The sequence below is a fragment of the Crinia signifera genome, chromosome 3, assembly GCF_055691185.1.
Source record: "Crinia signifera chromosome 3, ASM5569118v1, whole genome shotgun sequence".
NCBI lineage: Eukaryota > Metazoa > Chordata > Amphibia > Anura > Myobatrachidae > Crinia > Crinia signifera.
Window position 1 is genome coordinate 130443595 of NC_139219.1, and position 20873 is coordinate 130464467.

At 42.7% G+C, this 20873-nt stretch overlaps 1 protein-coding gene across 1 annotated transcript in view; it reads right to left on the bottom strand.

Annotated features, from left to right (window-relative positions):
• Positions 1 to 4056, bottom strand: part of SLC22A3 (solute carrier family 22 member 3) — a 260402-nt gene extending 256346 nt beyond the window's left edge. Inside the window, exon 1 of the mRNA XM_083176507.1 lies at positions 3260 to 4056. Coding sequence (XP_083032633.1) covers positions 3260 to 3682 — 423 coding nt within the window. The 5' untranslated portion in view covers positions 3683 to 4056. The remainder of the gene's footprint in view (positions 1 to 3259) is intronic.
• Between the last annotated feature and the right edge of the window lie 16817 nt (positions 4057 to 20873).

A 20873-nucleotide genomic window follows, 5' to 3' on the forward strand; every position in this document is an offset into this window, starting at 1 on the left:
TGGTGGGAACAAAAATCTGGTAATGTATGGAAGCATATGAGAATCAACAATTTGCTCCCAAATACTGGAAAACAAACAATATTTAATTTTATTTATTTATCAGTTATTTATATATCGCACACATATTCCGCAGCACTTATATTAATACAGATAAATTGGTTAAACGTTTTCATCCATTTTCCAGTGCTTGGGAGCACGTTTATCCCATACATTGCTAGATTTTTGTTCCCACTAGACAGATTGGACAGAAAAATCTTTGCGTGAGTACTCAGCTTTAGCCATCATATTCTTAAAACATGGATGGTAAAGTTGGGAGTCGGAAAAACTGCAGTAGTCTATAGTACTGCTGCTCACATCACATTAAATAACTCTACTCATACTTGCCTATGGTTGTAGACTATTTGAGAGACAGGGTGACATTTAATGAGATACGATTTTTAGTAAGGTTTTGAAATCGCACATTATCACTTTTTCCGAAATCAGGGTAAAAAATCGACTATTTAATGGGATGCGAATTTGCGGGTAAAAAGTGCGATGTGGTGCGATTTTTAGTCATGAAAATGTCCGAAATAGTGGACATGTGCAATTTGTTTTTCGTTAAAAAGATTTTAGAAATTAAGGGGACCAAAAACATAGGGGATCCCCAGGATTTCTAAAACCAGGTTCTCAAAATACGAGGGGGGGGGGGCCCTAGTCAGTCTGTAATTTGGGAACTAGGACCGGCCCTTGAGTCTGGTGCTGGTTTTCACCTCAAGTTGGCGATTTCATAAAAACATGCAAATTCGTCAGTTTTTTTGCCTAAAAATCGCAAAAGTCGAGATATCTCATCCCATTAAATGTTACCCACAGTGTCTAGATAAAGAGCAAAAGATGGTACATTGTACAATACAATTGTTCTTCTTAATGTTTCTGTCATTGTACTTCTTAATTTTGTATAATTTGCCAATTGCAAAATAAAAAAAATTAAATACTAAAAAAAAATTATAATAATAATAAAAAAAAGATAGCCAATAGGTCTACCCCCAAAAATGTCAACATGCAAAAAGTTCAACAGGGCCAAAAAGTCGACAGGGTCAAAAGGTCGACCTTGGAAAGGTTTACATGGTCAAAATGTCGACACTGTCAAAATGTTGATATGAAAAGTGTAGACACATGAAAAGGTAGACATGAATTTTTCACTTTTTATCTGTTAATGTAGACATGGACCCCAATTAGCCTGCTTCGCTCCAGGGGCAAACGCAGGATTTTCAGAAGGGGTTTTAAGAGGGGCGGAGAAAAGCACGGAGATGGACACTTAGATGACCCAGTATATGCCGGGTCAGTTAAAGTATTATAGATAGACCAAATGTATATTAATATATATATATATATATATATAAATAAATACACACACACACACACATATATATATATATATATATACACACATATAACAGCAGTGTAGACCCCTGGGCAAAGCAATGTATTGGGGCCCCTATCGATCCTCCAGCGGGTAGGGGTGGGGGAAGCTTTGATGTCCCGTGGGTGGTAGGGGGTATTACATCAACCGCTCAGCATGTAGGCCCTGGATCAGTAATTTCCACTAATTACCCCTTTACTGCAGAGATGGTGGGAGATGGGGTGGGCGAAAGGGGCATTGGGCTTAATGAAGGGGCCCTGATACATAATTTCCAGGGTTGTACAGGATGTTTAATATGCAGAGGAGGGGTGTATATTCATAATTTTCTGGTGGGAGGACAGCTTTCTTGACTGCAGATATCTCCAGTTCCTGGAAATATATTTCTTAGATTTTAATGGAATTAAAAACTAGAGAATCCCTCCTACCAAATGTTATTGGGCACTAGGGGATCACATTTCAGGAGGCAAAGCAATCTGCCAACGAGTATATAAAACTACATACCAGGACAAACTTCTAGTGTCCATCAAAGGGGGAGAGTCACAGCTTTTGGAATATATCCTCAGAAAAACTCTAAGTCAGACAGAACCTGAAATATCTGACTGGGAAGAGCAATTAACAGGCTTGGATGGGGACCACTATTTTGAAGTCAGATATCTCCTTAGACTGGGGGGGGGGGGGGTTCTGGGTACTCAGAAACCCCCCTGTGTGCGCTACTGCTTTGCTCGTCATGCTTTGGGTTTGGGGCCTCTTTGGATGGTAAAGTAGCAACAAGGCAGTTAAAAATATATGAAAAACTCATGTCGACCTTGTCATGTCGACCTTTTTAATGTGGACATTTTCACCCAGAGATTTTTGACCCTGGTGACCTATTGCATGTTGAACTTTTGGAGTATTTACTGTCTATCTAGACACTGTATATCTATCAACCCGGAAGCACTTGCCTACCCTCCCAAAAGATGCGGGAGGCTCGCACTTCTTGGAGTTGTCCCCTGCACTCCCAGCAGAGCAGATGGCTCCCCCGCATCCTGCCTGCTCCCTATTGAAACAGGCAGGATTGTATATTACTTAGCAGCAAACTGCGGGAGCATAGAGTAGACGGGGCTAAATGGCTGGAACATGTAATTTAGCACCGCCACTCACACCCATGGACCCGTGAACCGCAGGTGTTTCCTTATGTTTGAGCAAGCCTAATGATACCATTCAGATTCAGCCCTCTCTGGGAGAAGAATCTTACAAAGTACTGTAGGTAAGTATGTTTTAATTTAAAAGTAAAAAAAAATAAAAACACACACACACACCCAGACTAGTAAAACAGGATGGTTATAAAATCTGGCATCCCTACATATCACCCCCCTCCCCTTTCACCAGCTGCTACTGTAGCTCCCAATGCCAGGGACAGAGAATTATGAATGGGGTGAGTGGTGCAATTGTACTTACAGGATTAAAGCAGAGTGTACTGTAGGTGTCAGGCAGGTATGTAAATCTCAATGAGAATCTTTTTATCTTGACACTGGTCGCTTACCAGAAAATATCTTTCAACACTTCCATATGAAAAATATTTAAATGAAGCACAAATCTATTGAAAGGCAGCATGCCTCTTTCACCATCTTAAAGCAGACCAATCAATGATCAGTCAATTAGCTGAAGATACATTAATGTAGCAGAGAGCAGAAGATAGTGGATGGATCAATGAATGAAGCATTGTGTGGTGATAGTGGGAGTAGCACACAGGTGGCAAAAGTTACATCTGGGTCTCTGTATACACAATGACCTAATTCTGACTGGCCTGTTGGGGGATTTTTGTACATTTGTGCAGTTCTCAGCCCAATGTAACCCAGGTTAGTATAAGGATTGCAGTACCTGACTTATAATAGTTGTGCGATACTCTTCATACACCCACCCGTCCTGGCAGGGTTTGGTCGGCAGCTGGTCCAGGCTCTGGTTGGTAAAAGCGTCCATTGGACTGACACAACTTAGAGGGGAGATGCTGCTGGCATTCCAAGTGATGTCATATGTGTCACACAGGCTCTGCCCAGGCTGCTCAGCATGTACCCTGGGTGCTGTTAAGTTCCTCTCCTCCTGTGGACTCCAAGCACACACCTTGCTAAGCTCTGCCACCTCTGTGCTCCTGCACCAGTAACTCTCCGGCATCTGTCCCAGGAAAACTATCCCCACAAAGGAGAAGGCGAATGTTATCCCCGTCATACACAGCAGGAAAAAGACCCTCTTCTGGTAGCGCCCAAACTCACCAGCCTCCTGCAGCACTTCATCAAAGCTTGGCATGATTGCTATGCCTAGCCTGTGGTCTGATGCTGCACCCTGCCAGATGGCCCTAGCAATCCAATACAGCAGTTACAGGGGGGCAACTCAAAGATCGTGCTTTCTAATAGAAGTACTGTAGAAGTGGTGTTCTCTGCTATAACATTGCTACAGGTACAGCTGGCACACTGGCAGCAGGGCATCAGCATTCAGAGCAGGCTCCAAACTTTGTGCTATGGATACAACTGCGATGCTAGCTTCAATCAGCTTCTCCCGCTGTCCTTTGTATCTTTCCCTTCACTATAGCAATGGGTACTTGCAGCAGATCTGGCATGGAGCAAAGTTTTGTCAGAAATAGAACTGCAGTGGTCCAGCGACAAATCGCAGTCCGTCTGGTCTGTAATAGAGCGCTGCTGAGAGTGCAGGATGAGAGGGAGGAGAGCGACGACTAGCGGCAGCGGCGGGTAGGCAGTAGAGAGGGAGGGAGCTCCCCTCAGTATCTCCTCCACACTTCACATCACACTCAAAGCACACAACACAAATGGGTACTTTGCCAAAATATTTTTGTGGGTGATCTGTATTAATATAAATTAGTACTTACACACATTATGGAATGCTGTGTGTTTTGACCATAAATTCAACAAAGATAATTTAATATATCAAATTTATACCAATCTTATAAAAGCAAAACATAATAAAAACAAATACATTGACAAATAATTCATACATACACACGTATCAATACTAAAGACGGCTTTTTTTTCAATACTAAACTATTATAAGCCGATCTATATATTGTTGACATTATATTAAAACATTACATTTGAGACGATTTTAATCGCTACAACGTTGCGTTTACTGAATGAAGAGTTAATTTAACTATATATAGCACTTCTAGTTCATGGAAATTGTTAGCTCAAGCTGTAAAATTATCTACTTTAATGTAGTACTGTATATTACCGGACTGACACCTGAATCCTGAGCGTGGTACTTCTGTTATTTTATGACTTGATACCACTGTAACGATGTTCCCTTTTGCTTGCACTGGGCAGCAAGGGCATAACTACCATAGGTGCAATGGGTGCAACTGCTATGGGGCCCAGAGCTGAAGGGGGCCCATCTTTACTTTCTAAGTGATGTATTTTACATATATTTATCAGTTGCTAAATAAGGGGCCCTTACAAACTTTTGCTATGGGGCCTTCGAATATCTAGTTACACCCCTGCTGGGCAGGCTTGTTAACTCCGGGGTATGGGAGTCTGTGGCGTGGCACAATGTGTGCTGATAGAGTGTGCAGGTGTATTCGGCGTCCTGTGCAAACACCTCACGCCAGATCAATTAGTATATACCTAAAGACACTCGGTTGCAGTGGATTTGGATTTGAACTCCAATTCTCAAGTGCCACAACAGGTCATGTTTTCAGGATTTCTGAATGTGGAACCAGGTGAAATCATTTCCGATCCAGTAAAATAGAGTAAAACAGTACATTATTAAAGAAATCCAGAAAGTATTACCTGTTGTGGATACCTGAGGATTGGAGTTGAAAGACACTCTTGTATTGCACACTTTTATGTTATGCAAGTTATGTTATCATAAGAAAATTCCATAGAACTTGAAAATCCCATCTTTCACTGAAATTCTTTCGTTAGAAGGGGTATAAATTCCCTGAAGCGCAACAGGACATAACTACATAGTTACTATGTGTACAGTTAATGGAGTATAGGCTGATGGATTTAACATGTTGTTTATAGTGTGAAGGTTCTAGCACAATATACAGTACAGCACAATCTTGCTGTAATACCTTACTGTGGAATGCAGCTGTTAACAATTAGTGCAATACAGAGCATTTTCCATACATTATTTATTTCTGGTTCATCTACTTTTATAATGGATGACATTTTTAAAGTTATTGGCTGCAGAGTGCAAAATGCTTTGGTTTCCCCTGATGTCTACAGAGCACATATCAAGGGTTACGGCAGTGGCGTAACTAGAAATTTTGCTCCACCCCACCAAAAGTTTGAGTGGCGCCCCTCCCCCAGCATACATGTATATACTAGCTGTACCCGGCCACGCATTGCTGTGGCTCAGTCTGGTTAAATGGAAAAGAAAGAAAAGAAAAACCGCATGTTTGTTTTGTTTATTTAAAATTTTACAATGCTTATGGGTATACAATATTTTTTGTTGTTCCATTGTCTGTGCAGATATAGAGATTGTCTGGTTTTCAGACTCCAGAACACGCAACATATAATTGTCCATGGGCGGAATTCGCTAAACCGAAAATGCAGGAAAAACCCTGTTACCGGGGTTTTTCCCACATTTTCATATGCAAGAAAACCGGCATGCCTGGTTTTCGCTGCAGGGGGTATCACCAGCAAAAGCTGGCGATACCTCATAGAACTCTATGGGCTTCTTAGCATGACCCCCCGGCGCCCCGCATGGACCCCCGGCACCCCGGGACGACCCCCTGCTGACCCCCCTTCACTTTTGTCCAGGCAGCACAATGCTGTCCTGGCCGGACCAGTGGCCTCCTTCTCCCTTACCCCTATGTCCCCAAAATCGGGACAGTTGGGAGGTATGAGTTTACCAAGTTGAGAAGTGAGATGCAGAAATGTAAATGTCAAACGTTAATGTTTATAGTCTCCCTGATCCTTCTGTAGACTGATGATCTTTCTGGTAGTGAAATATAATGATCATAATGGAGAGATAAATGCTGTAAATCCATGGTTCACTGGGAGGGGGAGGGGCCTAATGATTACATGTTCTGGTAATTGTATTGTGTAAGCCATGCTCTAAATAAATGCAAACTGGCATTTAACCATGAGGGGACAGTCCCTAATGATGTGACTAGTCCAGCCCCATCCTCATCACAGCTTGCCTACTTTTTGGTACCTTAAAAAGTATTGTCCAACATCCAAGCCTAATGTTTCCCTAAACCTGGGTAGGTACACACCTATTTGTCTGTCCAATCTGTTTGGTGGGAACAAAAATCTGGCAATGTACAGTATAGGAGCAAATGACAATCAACCATTTGCTCCCAAATGCTGGAAAATGGACAAAAATGATTGTTCGGATAAACGGATCTGTCCAATCTACATCTGGAACATCTGGCAATGATACAGCTGCGCTCACCACCTATTTTATTCTCCCTCTATGGGGGTCGTGGACCCCCACGAGGGAGCAGTCGGGGTTCCGACGTCGGAGGAATGACTGTCGGAATCCCGACTGTCGGGGAGCCGTCCGGCACCCACAGCCTGAGCCAGCAGCACTGCAGGATGGTGAGTTGTGCTGCTGGCTTATTCTGGCACTGTGGGGGCATTTATGTGTGTGGCACTGTGGGGGCATATCTGGAACTGGGGGCATACCTAGCACTGTGGGGGCATATGTGTAGCACTGTGGTGGCATATCTGGCATATATATGTGGCACTGTGGGGGCATATATGTGTGGCACTGTGGGGGCATATCTGGCACTGGGGGGGCATATATGTGTGGCACTGGGGGCATACCTAGCACTGTGGGGGCATATATGTGTGGCACTGTGGGGGCATATCTGAACTGTGGGGGCATATGTGTCTAAGTCTATGGGGGCATATCTGGCACTGCGGGTTTATATGTGTGGCACTGTGGGGGCATATCTGGCACTGCAGGCATACCTAGCACATATGGGGGCATATATGTGTGGCACTGGGGGAACATCTGGCAATGGGGGCATCTTAGTAATGGGCAACAGTTGTGCAGCAGTGGTGCAATGGGCATTATGGCGTGGGGCATAATGTGTAATGGGCATTATGCCATGGGTAATATATATTGGGTGCGTGACACGAAACAGGCACTACATTTTGTGTGCAGGATGCAATGCACAAGCCCAAACAGAAATGTCATTGTATTCTAAAGTTTTGTCATGTAACCAACCCCCCCTTGTGTCATATGACCACGCCCATGACCACACCCATTTTTCGATGTGCGTCTATGGCGCGCAGCACAATACCACTAAGACAATTTTTCTACTTGCACCACTGGAAGAGGAAGAATAGGATGATGCATTTTGTCCCACACTGCACAACTTCCATGCCTCACAGGAGGTGTATAATGGACGGGGGATGGGAAGTGGAGTCAAACGCAAAATAAAAATTCATCCCCAAACATGAAAACTAGAACTAAATTTAAAGTCTGGAAAAAAATTGTAAAGCAAGTGTAGTCGACTATTTTAAATATCTTATCTTGTCAGTGGCATAGAATCAATATTTAGGGGTATATTTACATATCCAGTTCTACAAACCAGCACTTTAGTAAATATACCACATATTCCCCATTTCTTAGCACACTGTTCTGCTACTCTCTGTATGTGACCTATGCATTAATAATTGTATCAGTGCTGCTTTTATTAACAGCCTGTTTATACATAATTTATGGGATAAAAAAACATTTTGATAAATAGGTCACTAAAATGTGCAGCCCGACTGTCAAAATATAAGTGGAATATTTCCAGTTCACATAAACTAAGTGTGGGCAAGGATTCGTAAGATCCGAGGGTTAACAATAACCTCTTGTGCTGTCATAATAATGGTAATCATGACCAGATGGATCTGTTTGGAACAAGAGAACCCCAAGAGTCAAAGTTAGTTATGCTGGGTACGATATATGGTTCATTTGAGCATTAAGCAATATATTGGTAGTGGATTGCAGGTTTGTACAGATTGTCTCTGCAGCACTGCTTATAATATATTTGAAATATATATTGGTGCATTGGCAAGTTTGTATGGGCGACCCACCACCCGCCTGTACCCTGAATTCACAACTGAACAGGCAAATTTAAGTGACTTCACTGTTGTGGTGTCATCCCAACAGCATCCAAAGGGTACTGTTTGTATAGCGTATCTAATCAGCCACTAGGTTGGGGCTAGTAAGCCACTTTATTTTTGAAGTGTGTACCATGAGGTTTAATAGTGCCTAGTGTTTGTATCCACTTGGGCTCACACTTGAGGAATTTTCCATGGCGATCACCCCCTCGTCCATCATCAGGTAATCAGGTATTTGATCAATTGTCATATGGCGAAAGTTGGCCATATTATGCTTGGCTTCCAGAAAGTGTTTAGCAATGGGCTCTTATTGTTGTTCTATGCTGGGCCATGCACTCTTTAAAAGTTTGCATGGTTTTCCCAACATAGCTGAGCCCACAAGGGCATTTAACCAAATAAACAACATAACTACTGGAACATGTCAATGAGTGTCTGATTTCATATTTGTGGCCCGTATGAGCTTGATCATATGTCCACATGTCATACAGCCTGTACACTTAAAGCACCTCAGAGAATCAGAGAAGAATTAGGTCCTCCAAGAATTACCCAGGATCTGGTATCGCGTTGGTACTGCTGGATACCAGATCCTGGGTAATTCTTGGAGGACCAACCTGCTCAAACATCTGACCACTGCACTCCCTGGATAAATATCGGAAGTCTTCGGCTTAAAATTCCATCTGACCTGGACACTTGGCCACGAGGATGAAGGTAGGCTACAAAAAACATCAGCCACTCCCTCAGTGTGCCCACAGGAACACAAATTGCCGTATCTGGACTCCATCTAACCATTGGGATTACAACACAGTGTGGACAATGCGGGATTCATTTTTCCTCCACCCCGTATGGGGATTGCCCTGATACACGTGAGATCTGGTCGCCTTAGTTGTTTTTAAAACAGCATTTGGTACTTGTGTATTATCTGGGCTCCCGATTTTTTCATTGCATGCCACTACTTAAGGCATGCAATGCAATGCAATGCAATGTGATTTTTCATTGTAAAGACCCGATTTTTAATTGTATAGTCAACCATGGGTGATTTCATACCCAGACTATCCAACTACGCATGGAGTTGATTTTATATAGTGTGGAGAGCGCAGGGAGCCACCGAGCCTGAAGCATGGCGAGCGCAGCGAGCCCCGCGAGGGGACGCGGATTACTTTACATGTATTCTGCTTCCGCTCTCCACGCTTCGGGCTCGGTGGCCTGCTGCGCTCGCCACGCTATATAAAATCAACTCCATGCGTAGTTGGATAGTGGGGATATGAAATCACCCATGAGTGACTATACAATTAAAAATCTGGTCTTTACAATGAAAAATCGCATTGCATGAATTGTATGCCACTATATTGCATGCAATGCGATGCAATGCAATGCAATGAAAAATCGGGCGCCCAGATATTACACAAGTACCCAGCATTTTTATTAACACTTTTTGTAACAGTGTACACAATTTTTTGCAATATATGCTTTATTATTGTGAGATATATGTGCTTGCTATATATATATTAAATTTTATCACAAAAAGAAATCGTTTATATTTTAAGATTTGAATCACTCATTATTGAATGTGAGCGCTGCTTTTTCTTGTTTCTTCTTTTGTAATTTTTGTGGAGACTGACCCTCCCCACCTAAGCAGCTGCTCCAATTGAGTTAGCATCTCTAACACAAGCGCTCCTGGGGTTATACACAATTGTGTATTAACCCATCTCTTGGTAAGAATTAATTTCTGTATCTGACAATATGTGCAAATATTGATATCGCTTCCATACCTCATGGAAAAACCTTTGTAGCCTCTCATCTCCAACCTCGTCTCACACCTCCCCATTTTACAATCATTGAAATTATTTAGACATTGAAATTATTGGTGGCCATTGATGAAAACGGATGTTAAGGATTTAATCTTGTCTTGTAAATAAATGTTCTCAACATAAAATTTATCATCGGAGAACTTCAGCCATGATCTATACCCAAATGCACCTGGACTCGTCTTTCAATGGACTTTGGGGTTTATTCTGCTTGGTACAGTGGGACCGAATACGGGCGGATCGGGGTTTTTTTTCATCTGCGCATGCGTAGCTTTCGCTATGCACATGTGCGGCGACCTCACACCGCTCAAGGACTGGTCTCTCCGTGCGAAAAATCCTGTCCGCAAGAGTACGGTCATTGTGGGCGGCATGGGGGCGTTTTTAAGGGAGCGGGGCCGGAATAATGAGAAAAACTGGGCGTAAACATGGGCGTACACGGGGGTGTGCACCAAAAATGTACGGTGCTAAAACCGCCTCGATCGGCGAACGTGCCGTGCAAAAACAGGTGGATGCAAAAGATAGCTCCAGACCACCCCTAGAGATACCGTATGAGAGCGGACGCCTGGGCCTGCTAATTAACGCTGATTACTACACAAACACATACACCTGAATGTAATAAGCAATGCTGCAGGCTATTAACTGAAAACCATTATTTCACTACCTGCAAGCTACACACAGCCCTCAAACACATTGGAAGCATATCTTTCTACACTTCAACATGTAAAGGTTGGTTTCATTTTAGGTAAGATTCATTCAAAGACCTGCTTATATATTTCAAGGTAGTTATTTCATAACCATCTACACCCATTCAGAAAGTGTTTTTGTATACTTTAAAAAGCAGGACACTCAATTCACAGAAGTCGACATGTGTCAACTTTTTCACTGTAGCACAAAATACCAGTTTTTTTATATGGAAAAAGACACATAAACCACATCTAAGACCAACAAGGATGTTTGAGCAATGTCCTAAGTCCATGGCCACTATTTTGCACACAATCTTTTTATTTTAGCTCAACGACATACCATTATGCACTTTCGGGGGAAATTTACTAAAGGAAATTTGTAAAAAAATAGGTGTATTTGTATCCAGAAATACACTTATTTTTGACATTTACTATCCCGAAAATACGGCAATTCGTATTCGTATTGATGTGCTATCAATACGAATACGAATTGCCGTATTTTTGGGATAGTAAATGTAAAAAATAAGTGTATTTCTGGATACAAATACACCTATTTTTTACAAATTTCCTTTAGTAAATTTCCCCCTTCATATCTGCTATGATTTTTATGTAGCACACTCTGTGTGTAAGATGCCACCAAGCACAATATCTCTAACAAAGGATCCCAACATCTGCCTATCACACTCTAAACTCATATTTTAAACAATATTTGAACATGTTTGCACACAAACCATTTTGTCATGCTTGGTCGACTGACACATCTTTAACATACCTGTACCAAGACCTATGGGGAGTCCTCACTGGTTGTTTTTGGAGGACACATATGCATTCCTACACAAATGTCACTTTGGCCCCTTGTTTGCCTACCTCACCAACTCCATGAGCAACTCATTGTTCTGGCCCTGGTTTTAACTAGTAATGTAGGAGTTACATCACCTGCACAGAAACGGCTTTCTCAACTATTAAGTTGCTCTGCACATGTGCTGGCACAAACAAATTAGCAGGGAAATTGTGGAGATGGACATGTGCATGGTCATGGAGAGGGTTCTGCATGGCAAACATGAGCAACACATCCCTACATTCACCTAAAGACCAAGTTGAGTAAGTACACATAAATGTAGTATTTGGTTTGCACAAGAAATTACACATACAACACGAGTTTTTAATTTTGTAAAATAAATGTATTTGCTGTTAAGCATCACAGGTTTTTTTTTTTAATGGCATAAATATTGAAAACAAAAATATAATGACAAAAATAACAACCAGCCAGAAAAAGAAGTGGCATATCTACAAACATGTGTTACCCAGCAACTGCAATGGTGAAATGAAAGGGAATACCAGCATACGACCTGCATCACCCAGGTAGAATGCTTAGCAGGATACACACCAGCAAAAATATACCCTGCATTTCAAGAGTTAAAATTGAACAGATTAGTACTCTTTGCACGGGAATGGATTGATTTAGCACTGAGGAAGTGGAACCCCACTGCAAATGGAAAGATTTGGGGTCCAAACACAGAGAAAGTGAATAAGGTGCCATTACTTCGGCCCTTTTTTTGCCTTTTTTGATGGGGCCTTGGGGCCCGCTGGTGCCCACCACATCTCCACCTCACCTTCCAGCAACCACTCCTCTACCCCCACCCACTCCCCTACCCACACCCACCCCCCCCTACCCCCACCCACTCCTCTACCGCTATGGTAACAGGTTGTCAGATGGCGAGCATGGGGGCATTACATGTGAAACGTAATAATAGGAACGGAGTCGGATTGATGATGTCATGATGCTGCGCCACCACAGGAATCAGTATCTAGATGCACTGGGAGTCGTTATGTATATAAGTCTGTCTTGTTTTACTGTACATTTGTGTCCTGAAGAAGCAAATTAAAGGTCACTTTGAAATGTTGAATATCTATCTATCTATCAATCTATCTATATATATATATATATATACACATACATGCATATATATATATATATATATATATATATATATATATATATATATATATATATATATATATATATATATATATATATATATATATATAGAAAGTAGTATGAAACAAATAGAGGCACTCCAGCGGTCTTGGTGAAAAATAGCAGGGTTTACTGTGAAACAGATGTTTCGGTGATATAGACACCCCTTCTTCAAGTGTACAATAACAAAAATCAAAGGTGCAGTGGCATACCTTTATACCGTGAGCATGAAAAGATTCCTCCTCCTGCTTGTCAGTCCCGGCGGCGTCTGACGCGGCATCCGGTTGCGTCACTGGGAGGAAAGACGTCCTGCCGGCTTCTGGTGTCTGTTACCTAGCAACCATGCGGCGCATCCGGGCTGTCATGGCAACCAGGGACTGGTCGAGCTGCGGAGTATAGGAAAACAATAGTGAATCCTGATAACTGTGTTAAAAATCACATAATATACAATACAAATGCTGGCTTTTGTAAGAAGCATTCTGGTGCACCGGACCCGTTGTTCGGGTGTTGTGGGGTGGGATGGATCGGTGCTCTGAGCTGCTGTGTGTACCGAAGGGCACAAACGTGATGACGAGTCTGTACTGACACACACATATTTATATGGGGGGGATTGGGTGATAAGTAACTTTGCAGGGTGTACGCAGGATACAGGGTGAGGGCAGTGCTGTCCTGCAGGTATTCCTGCCTGGTGCATACCGCCGTGCCTACGGCGCTATGTGAAATAAAGTGACTAGTGCGATGCAGTTCCATAACTGTTCCTGGTGTCTGCTCAAGGAGGTCAATTTTATAAAACTGGACAACTGGGTACTTGCTGTGTCCATGAATATATATTGGGGAATGGAATCCGTCCCGTTCTTCTTCAGTGAGCAGGGTAGAATTAGGTGGGGGAAGTCAGATGAAGATGTTGAATGGCATTCTTTCATTGAGGCCATTCGGGCTGGTGGTGTTCAACAGATAAATCCACTTAGCTTCCTTGCGAAGTAATGCACCTGCTCTGTCTCCCCCTCTCAGACTTGGGGGTACCTAGTCGATGATGATGTGTTTAAGTTTGTGCAATTTGTGGCCCTTCTCGGAGAAGTGCCTCGCCACCGGTTGGTCTGATTGTTTGCCCTCAAGGGCTGCTTTTATGGCGGACCTATGGAGGGCCATCCTCTCTCTGACCATCCTGACGGTCTTGCCGATGTATTTCAAGTGGCACGGACACATTATCATGTATACGGCATGTGTGGAGAGACATCCCAGAATATGGCGTATCTTATATGTTTTGTCTCCTGATGAGTTGGAGAATTCCTTTGTGACTATCATATGGGAGCAGGTGGTACATTTGGGGCATTTATAGCACCCTGGAGTTTTAGAGAGGAATGTTCCACTGGCTGTGTTCATGGCGGAGATATCAGCATGCACCACAAAGTCCTTAATAACTCTGCCTCTGGTGTGGCACACCATGGGCCTAGAATTTCTAAAGGATTGCAAGTTGCGGTCTGTGGACACTATGGGCCACAAGGCCCTGGATGCCCGGGGGATTACCGGGCTGGTGGTGTTAAATTTAACTGTCCAAGGAAGAACGTTGTCAGAGGCCTTGCGTTTTTGGGACAGTAATTCCGATCTCGGGGTTGCAAAGATCTCCTGCTTGTGTAGATTTAATGACTCGAGTGGGTATCCCCTCTCCACAAACTTTTTTATCTGCTTGTCCAATTCCAGTTCGGTGTTAGGCATGTCGCTACTGATGCGGGCTTCCCGGATCATTTGGGATCTGGGGAGCGCCTTTACCAGTGCTTTGGGATGATGGCTGGTAAATTTAAGCAGGGTGTTTTTGTCCGTTGGTTTACTATAAACGGATGTCTGTAGTTTGCCCTCATTGATGGTGACCAATACGTCGAGATAATTGATGGAGACCTACTCGAAGATCTCCATCAATTATCTTGACGTACCAGAATGCTTCTTACAAAAGCCAGCATTTGTATTGTATATTATGTGATTTTTAACACAGTTTTCAGGATTCACTATTGTTTTCCTATACTCCGCAGCTCGACCAGTCCCCGGTTGCCATGACAGCCCGGATGCGCCACATGGTTGCTAGGTAACAGACGCCAGAAGCCGGCAGGACGTCTTTCCTCCCAGTGACGCAACCGGATGCTGCGTCAGACGCCGCCGGGACTGACAAGCAGGAGGAGGAATCTTTTCATGCTCACGGTATAAAAGTATGCCACTACACGTTTGATTTTCTTATTGTACACTTGAAGAAGGGGTGTCTATATCCCCGAAACGTCTGTTTCACAGTAAACCCTGCTTTTTTTCACCAAGACCGCTGGAGTGCCTCTATTTGTTTCATACTACTTTCTATCAATTGGGTCTGGAAGGCACCCGCGGCAGCTGCAAACAGCCACTAGTGGAGTGCCAGGCTGAATCCTCATATATATATATATATATATATATATATATATATATATATATATATATAAGTTCCAAACCTGCCGGCACTCAAAAGAAATAGCAGACAACGGGCCTCAGTGCCCCAACGGCAATCACATACAAACTCCAAGGAATGATTGGCACTCGGGAGGCAATTATAACAAATAAAGGATGTGTATTAGAGCAAATACACATCCTTTATTTGTTATAATTGCCTCCCGAGTGCCAATCATTCCTTGGAGTTTGTATATATATATATATATATATATATATATATATATATATATATATATATATATATATATATATATATATATATATATACATATTTAACAGAAAGTATACCAAGCTCAAAGTCCTTATACAGTAGTGTACGGAGTGAATCCATAATATTTCCACAACGTGTGCAGTCTCTTTCTAAGAATCGTACCAAAGATCCAGAGGGGAGGAACTTGCAAAGAAGAAAGAAAAGCACCAATTGGTGCAATTTGTAGAAACACTTTACTTATAATGATGCTCATATACATCGGAGTTAAGAAATAACTACTTGCTAGCCAGAATGAACAGGTCCACAACATAAACAGCAGACCGACACAGATGGACCAGGTGGAGACACCACAGCTCAGCTGCAGGTCAGAGACTTCAGACCAATCGCTCTCACCGCCACGTCAGGAGTCAGCTGGAGAATTGCTGGATCGTCAGTGGATGCAGAGGACATCACAACGTCAGACCAAACAGGACACGCCCAATGCATTTCATCACTAGAACAGACTTCATCAGGGCGTGTATATATATATATATATATATATATATATATGGGTACAAATCGGAGATTATGAGTCAATTAGTAGACCTGGATGTATATAGGTTGTTACCTAGAGACCCGACAGTAGGTTTCAAGAAAGAGCTATTCACAGTGTTGGATGCAGCTCTGTCTACTAAGATGCTACCCGAAAAAGTAGTCAAAATCTTGCGTGTGGATCATCCGGTGGTACCCGTGATCTACACGCTACCGAAGCTCCATAAGAACCCCTTGAAGCCCCCCGGACGTCCGATCATCTCGGCACGGGGGTCTTTGATGCAACCAGTGGCTCAGCTGCTGGACACCATACTCCAGCCTCTTTTGCTTCAGGAAAAGACATTCCTCAAGGACACCAATACCTTTTTGTTGAGACTGCAAGAGATTGGTACTATCCCTGACGGTGCTTTACTGTGCTGTCTTGACGTCTGCAGCCTATATACATCTATCCCCCATGAGGGGGGTCTCAGAGCTATGAAAAATTTCCTTGATAAATATGTTGATCCAGCTGTGTTTAATCACAGATTGTTTTTGTCTCTTCTAGAGCTTGCCCTTAGCCGCAACTATTTTATGTTTGATGGGGCATATTACATTCAGCTGAGAGGGTGTGCCATGGGGTCTTCCATGGCCCCCTCTTATGCCAATATTTATATGTTTGCCCAGGAGCAGGACCTCTTTTTCGCTGACCAGGACATTTGGGGACACGTCATGCTGTATCTACAATACAATCGATGACGTGTTCCTCATCTGGACTGGCGGCGAGGAGAGGTTCCTTAATCTTATGAAGAACATCAATACTACTAGTCAACACATTAAATTGACATACAGTCACAGTGAGTCTCAAGCTAATTTTTTGGATGTGGCCATTGAGGTTAAGGATGGGGTTATTTCCACCAGTAGATATTGCAAAAGTACTGATAGGAATACTTTATTGAGAGCATCCAGTCATCATCCCCCCTCCCTCATTGGAGATTACCATTATCCCAAATGCTTAGGGTAGCTCGTTTAACTAGTAATAGGGAGAAGCTTCCTAATGATCTGGACATTATGGTCCAAAAATTTGCTGAGAGGGGATACAATGTAGATCTTCTGCTCTCACAGAAGAAACAGGTCTTGGATATGGACCCCCAGTCCCTCTGAGTCCCAAAACCCAAATTAAAAGGGAAACGTATTCCTTGGATCAATGAATTTTCGGTGTCCAGCAATGTTCCCTCTAATTTTACGAAGGCTGTGTGCGGCAAAAGATTTTGGCTGTGCAACTTTGGAAGGACATTTTAATTTTTGTGCGTCAATTATATATAACTGGAAAATGACGTTTAGCATTTGTGTTAACTTTACTTCAAAATTATATTAAACAATTAAACATTCAAAACACAGCACACAATGTAGTTATTGGTTGAAACACACATTAATTGAGTCCACAACTGTAAAAAGGGACCACTGCTGCTTTGTGCGCTCTGTTGTAATGTCTGTGCGCACGTTTGTCGAGTTGTGTGCGCGCGCACGTGCGCACAGCTTAGAGGGAACACTGGTGTCCAGCCCTATTGTCCAGAGGGCCTCTAGAGCCCTTTGGCCAATTGTGGCTACTGATCCAGAACTGGTGGGTTTGAAAGATCATAGACCCCTGTTGGCGTATACCAGGGGTCGCAACCTCCGCGATCGGCTGGTCCATGCCGACATTACTGTTCACCAACCTAAGATCCCACCCAATGTGTATACAAAACCTCCCGGCTGTTATAGCTGTGGTATGTGTGCCACATGCAAATTCATGATTAGTTGTAAAAAGTTTTCACATCCTCACTGCCCTAAGACCTATGATATTAGGTCGGTGCTAACTTGCTCTTCATCATATGTAGTATACATTATACTGTGTCCGTGCGGCTTAAGGTATGTGGGACAGACCACCCGTAAATTTAAAGAAAGAATGGCCGCTCATCGGTCAGCAATTCATTTAAGGGAAGGAGGTAGATCAGCCTGCCCCTAGGCATTTTAAACAGGCTGGGCACTCTTTGGAATCTTTAAAATATTTTATCATAGATGAAGTTCCATGTAGCCCCCGTGGGGGTGACAGGGCCAAGAAACTTCTTATCAAGGAAACCCAGTGGATCTTGTGGTTGGGGACCACCAGACCTGGTGGCCTCAATGACAAGATCAACTGGAACAGCCTGACATAATTTTTTCCTTGCAGCCAGGTTTTCATACTGGGTGTCGACATGGCATGTCGACCATAGTATATGTGTATATGTTTTTTCTGCAATTTGTCTTGTATAATTGTTCACTGTAATTATGTATTATGTATTGTATATATTGATATTTTATATGTTGTTTATGCTTGTTTTTCTTGTCTGCCCAGATTAGGTGGAGTGCGGTAGATCCGGCGCTATGGAGAAGCCCTGACACGCATCAGGATGGACGGTGGGAGGCGTAAGTAGGCTGTGCGTTCCACCTGCGACTTCCGGCTATACACAGGAAGTACTGGAGAGTGGTACAGGGATCCCGGCACTGCGATGTCCGTGCTCCCACGTCTGGACAGGTGAGTAATCAAATGTTTGCTATTTATTGTGTGGGGGGATGGGAAGCACTGGTGTGGGCATTATGTATAGGCAACGCTACTAATGTCAGCAACTGGTGTGGGCACGTGTATAGGCAGTGCTTCTTCTGTTGGCAAGAGGTGTGGGCATATTTGTTTAGGCAGTCAGTGCCATATTAAGCCTTCGGGGGCCCGGGGCACTTTAGACAGGGGGGCCCCCTTGCACTTATTATTGGCCGCAAACTGCATAGGAGAATATTAAACTGTCAAAACACAGAGTAAAGGCAGTGTAAACTTGGTCAATGGGTAACTGCAGGGGAATATATATATATATATATATATATATATATATATATATAGATAGAGAGAGAGAGAGAGAGAGAGAGAGATATGTGTGGAAAGTGGCACTCCTTTGGAGTGACCACATATCTATATATAGATATATATATATATCTATATATATATATATATATATATATATAGATATATATATATATATATAGATACAGAAGTACCAACACACTCGCCATTCCTAAGAATGGGGTGCAAACAGCACCCACTTCCCAGGATGGGGTGCATTGGCCTGTGACCACACACTCTAGTAAATACAAACACAGGGGGCCCAGCAGTCACTACAACAAACTAACTCACCTTAACATTCAAATAATCAATTAAATAAATAATGGGGTTTTAGTTCATGAATTGATCAATGCATTTAAGCTTGCAGCCCATCGCCAAGGGACCCCATTTCACTGCAAGTCCTACACTAACAACTGATTTTCATGGGAACCTGGCAACTGTTTGCACATCATAGCTAAAATGAACATGTGTTATTTTCCTGGGTTAAAGCTCAACTGCCATGTCCTTATGGCTTTTAAAAGGTGAGACCATCCCAAACACAGCACTTAAATTAGTATTAAAGGGGCAGCTGTCACAGGTTTCATGTAAATGAGCTTATCTAGGGTGCATGAGAAAGCTATGATCACAGTAACAGAGGTTAATTAAAAATCAACCCAAATATATAGCTACAGAAGTACCAACACACTCGCCATTCCTAAGAATGGGGTGCAAACAGCACCCACTTCCCAGGATGGGGTGCATTGGCCTGTGACCACACACTCTAGTAAATACAAACACAGGGGGCCCAGCACTCACTACAACAAACTAACTCACCTTAACATTTAAATAATCAATTAAATAAATAATGGGGTTTTAGTTCATGAATTGATCAATGCATTTAAGCTTGCAGCCCATCGCCAAGGGACCCCATTTCACTGCAAGTCCTACACTAACAACTGATTTTCATGGGAACCTGGCAACTGTTTGCACATCATAGCTAAAATGAACATGTGTTATTTTCCTGGGTTAAAGCTCAACTGCCATGTCCTTATGGCTTTTAAAAGGTGAGACCATCCCAAACACAGCACTTAAATTAGTATTAAAGGGGCAGCTGTCACAGGTTTCAGGTAAATGAGCTTATCTAGGGTGCATGAGAAAGCTATGATCACAGTAACAGAGGTTAATTAAAAATCAACCCAAATATATAGCTACAGAAGTACCAACACACTCGCCATTCCTAAGAATGGGGTGCAAACAGCACCCACTTTCCAGGATGGGGTGCATTGGCCTGTGACCACACACTCTAGTAAATACAAACACAGGGGGCCCAGCACTCACTACAACAAACTAACTCACCTTAACATTCAAATAATCAATTAAATAAATAATGGGGGTTTTAGTTCATGAATTGATCAATGCATTTAAGCTTGCAGCCCATCGCCAAGGGACCCCATTTCACTGCAAGTCCTACACTAACAACTGATTTTCATGGGAACCTGGCAACTGTTTGCACATCATAGCTAAAATGAACATGTGTTATTTTCCTGGGTTAAAGCTCAACTGCCATGTCCTTATGGCTTTTAAAAGGTGAGACCATCCCAAACACAGCACTTAAATTAGTATTAAAGGGGCAGCTGTCACAGGTTTCATGTAAATGAGCTTATCTAGGGTGCATGAGAAAGCTATGATCACAGTAACAGAGGTTAATTAAAAATCAACCCAAATATATAGCTACAGAAGTACCAACACACTCGCCATTCCTAAGAATGGGGTGCAAACAGCACCCACTTCCCAGGATGGGGTGCATTGGCCTGTGACCACACACTCTAGTAAATACAAACACAGGGGGCCCAGCACTCACTACAACAAACTA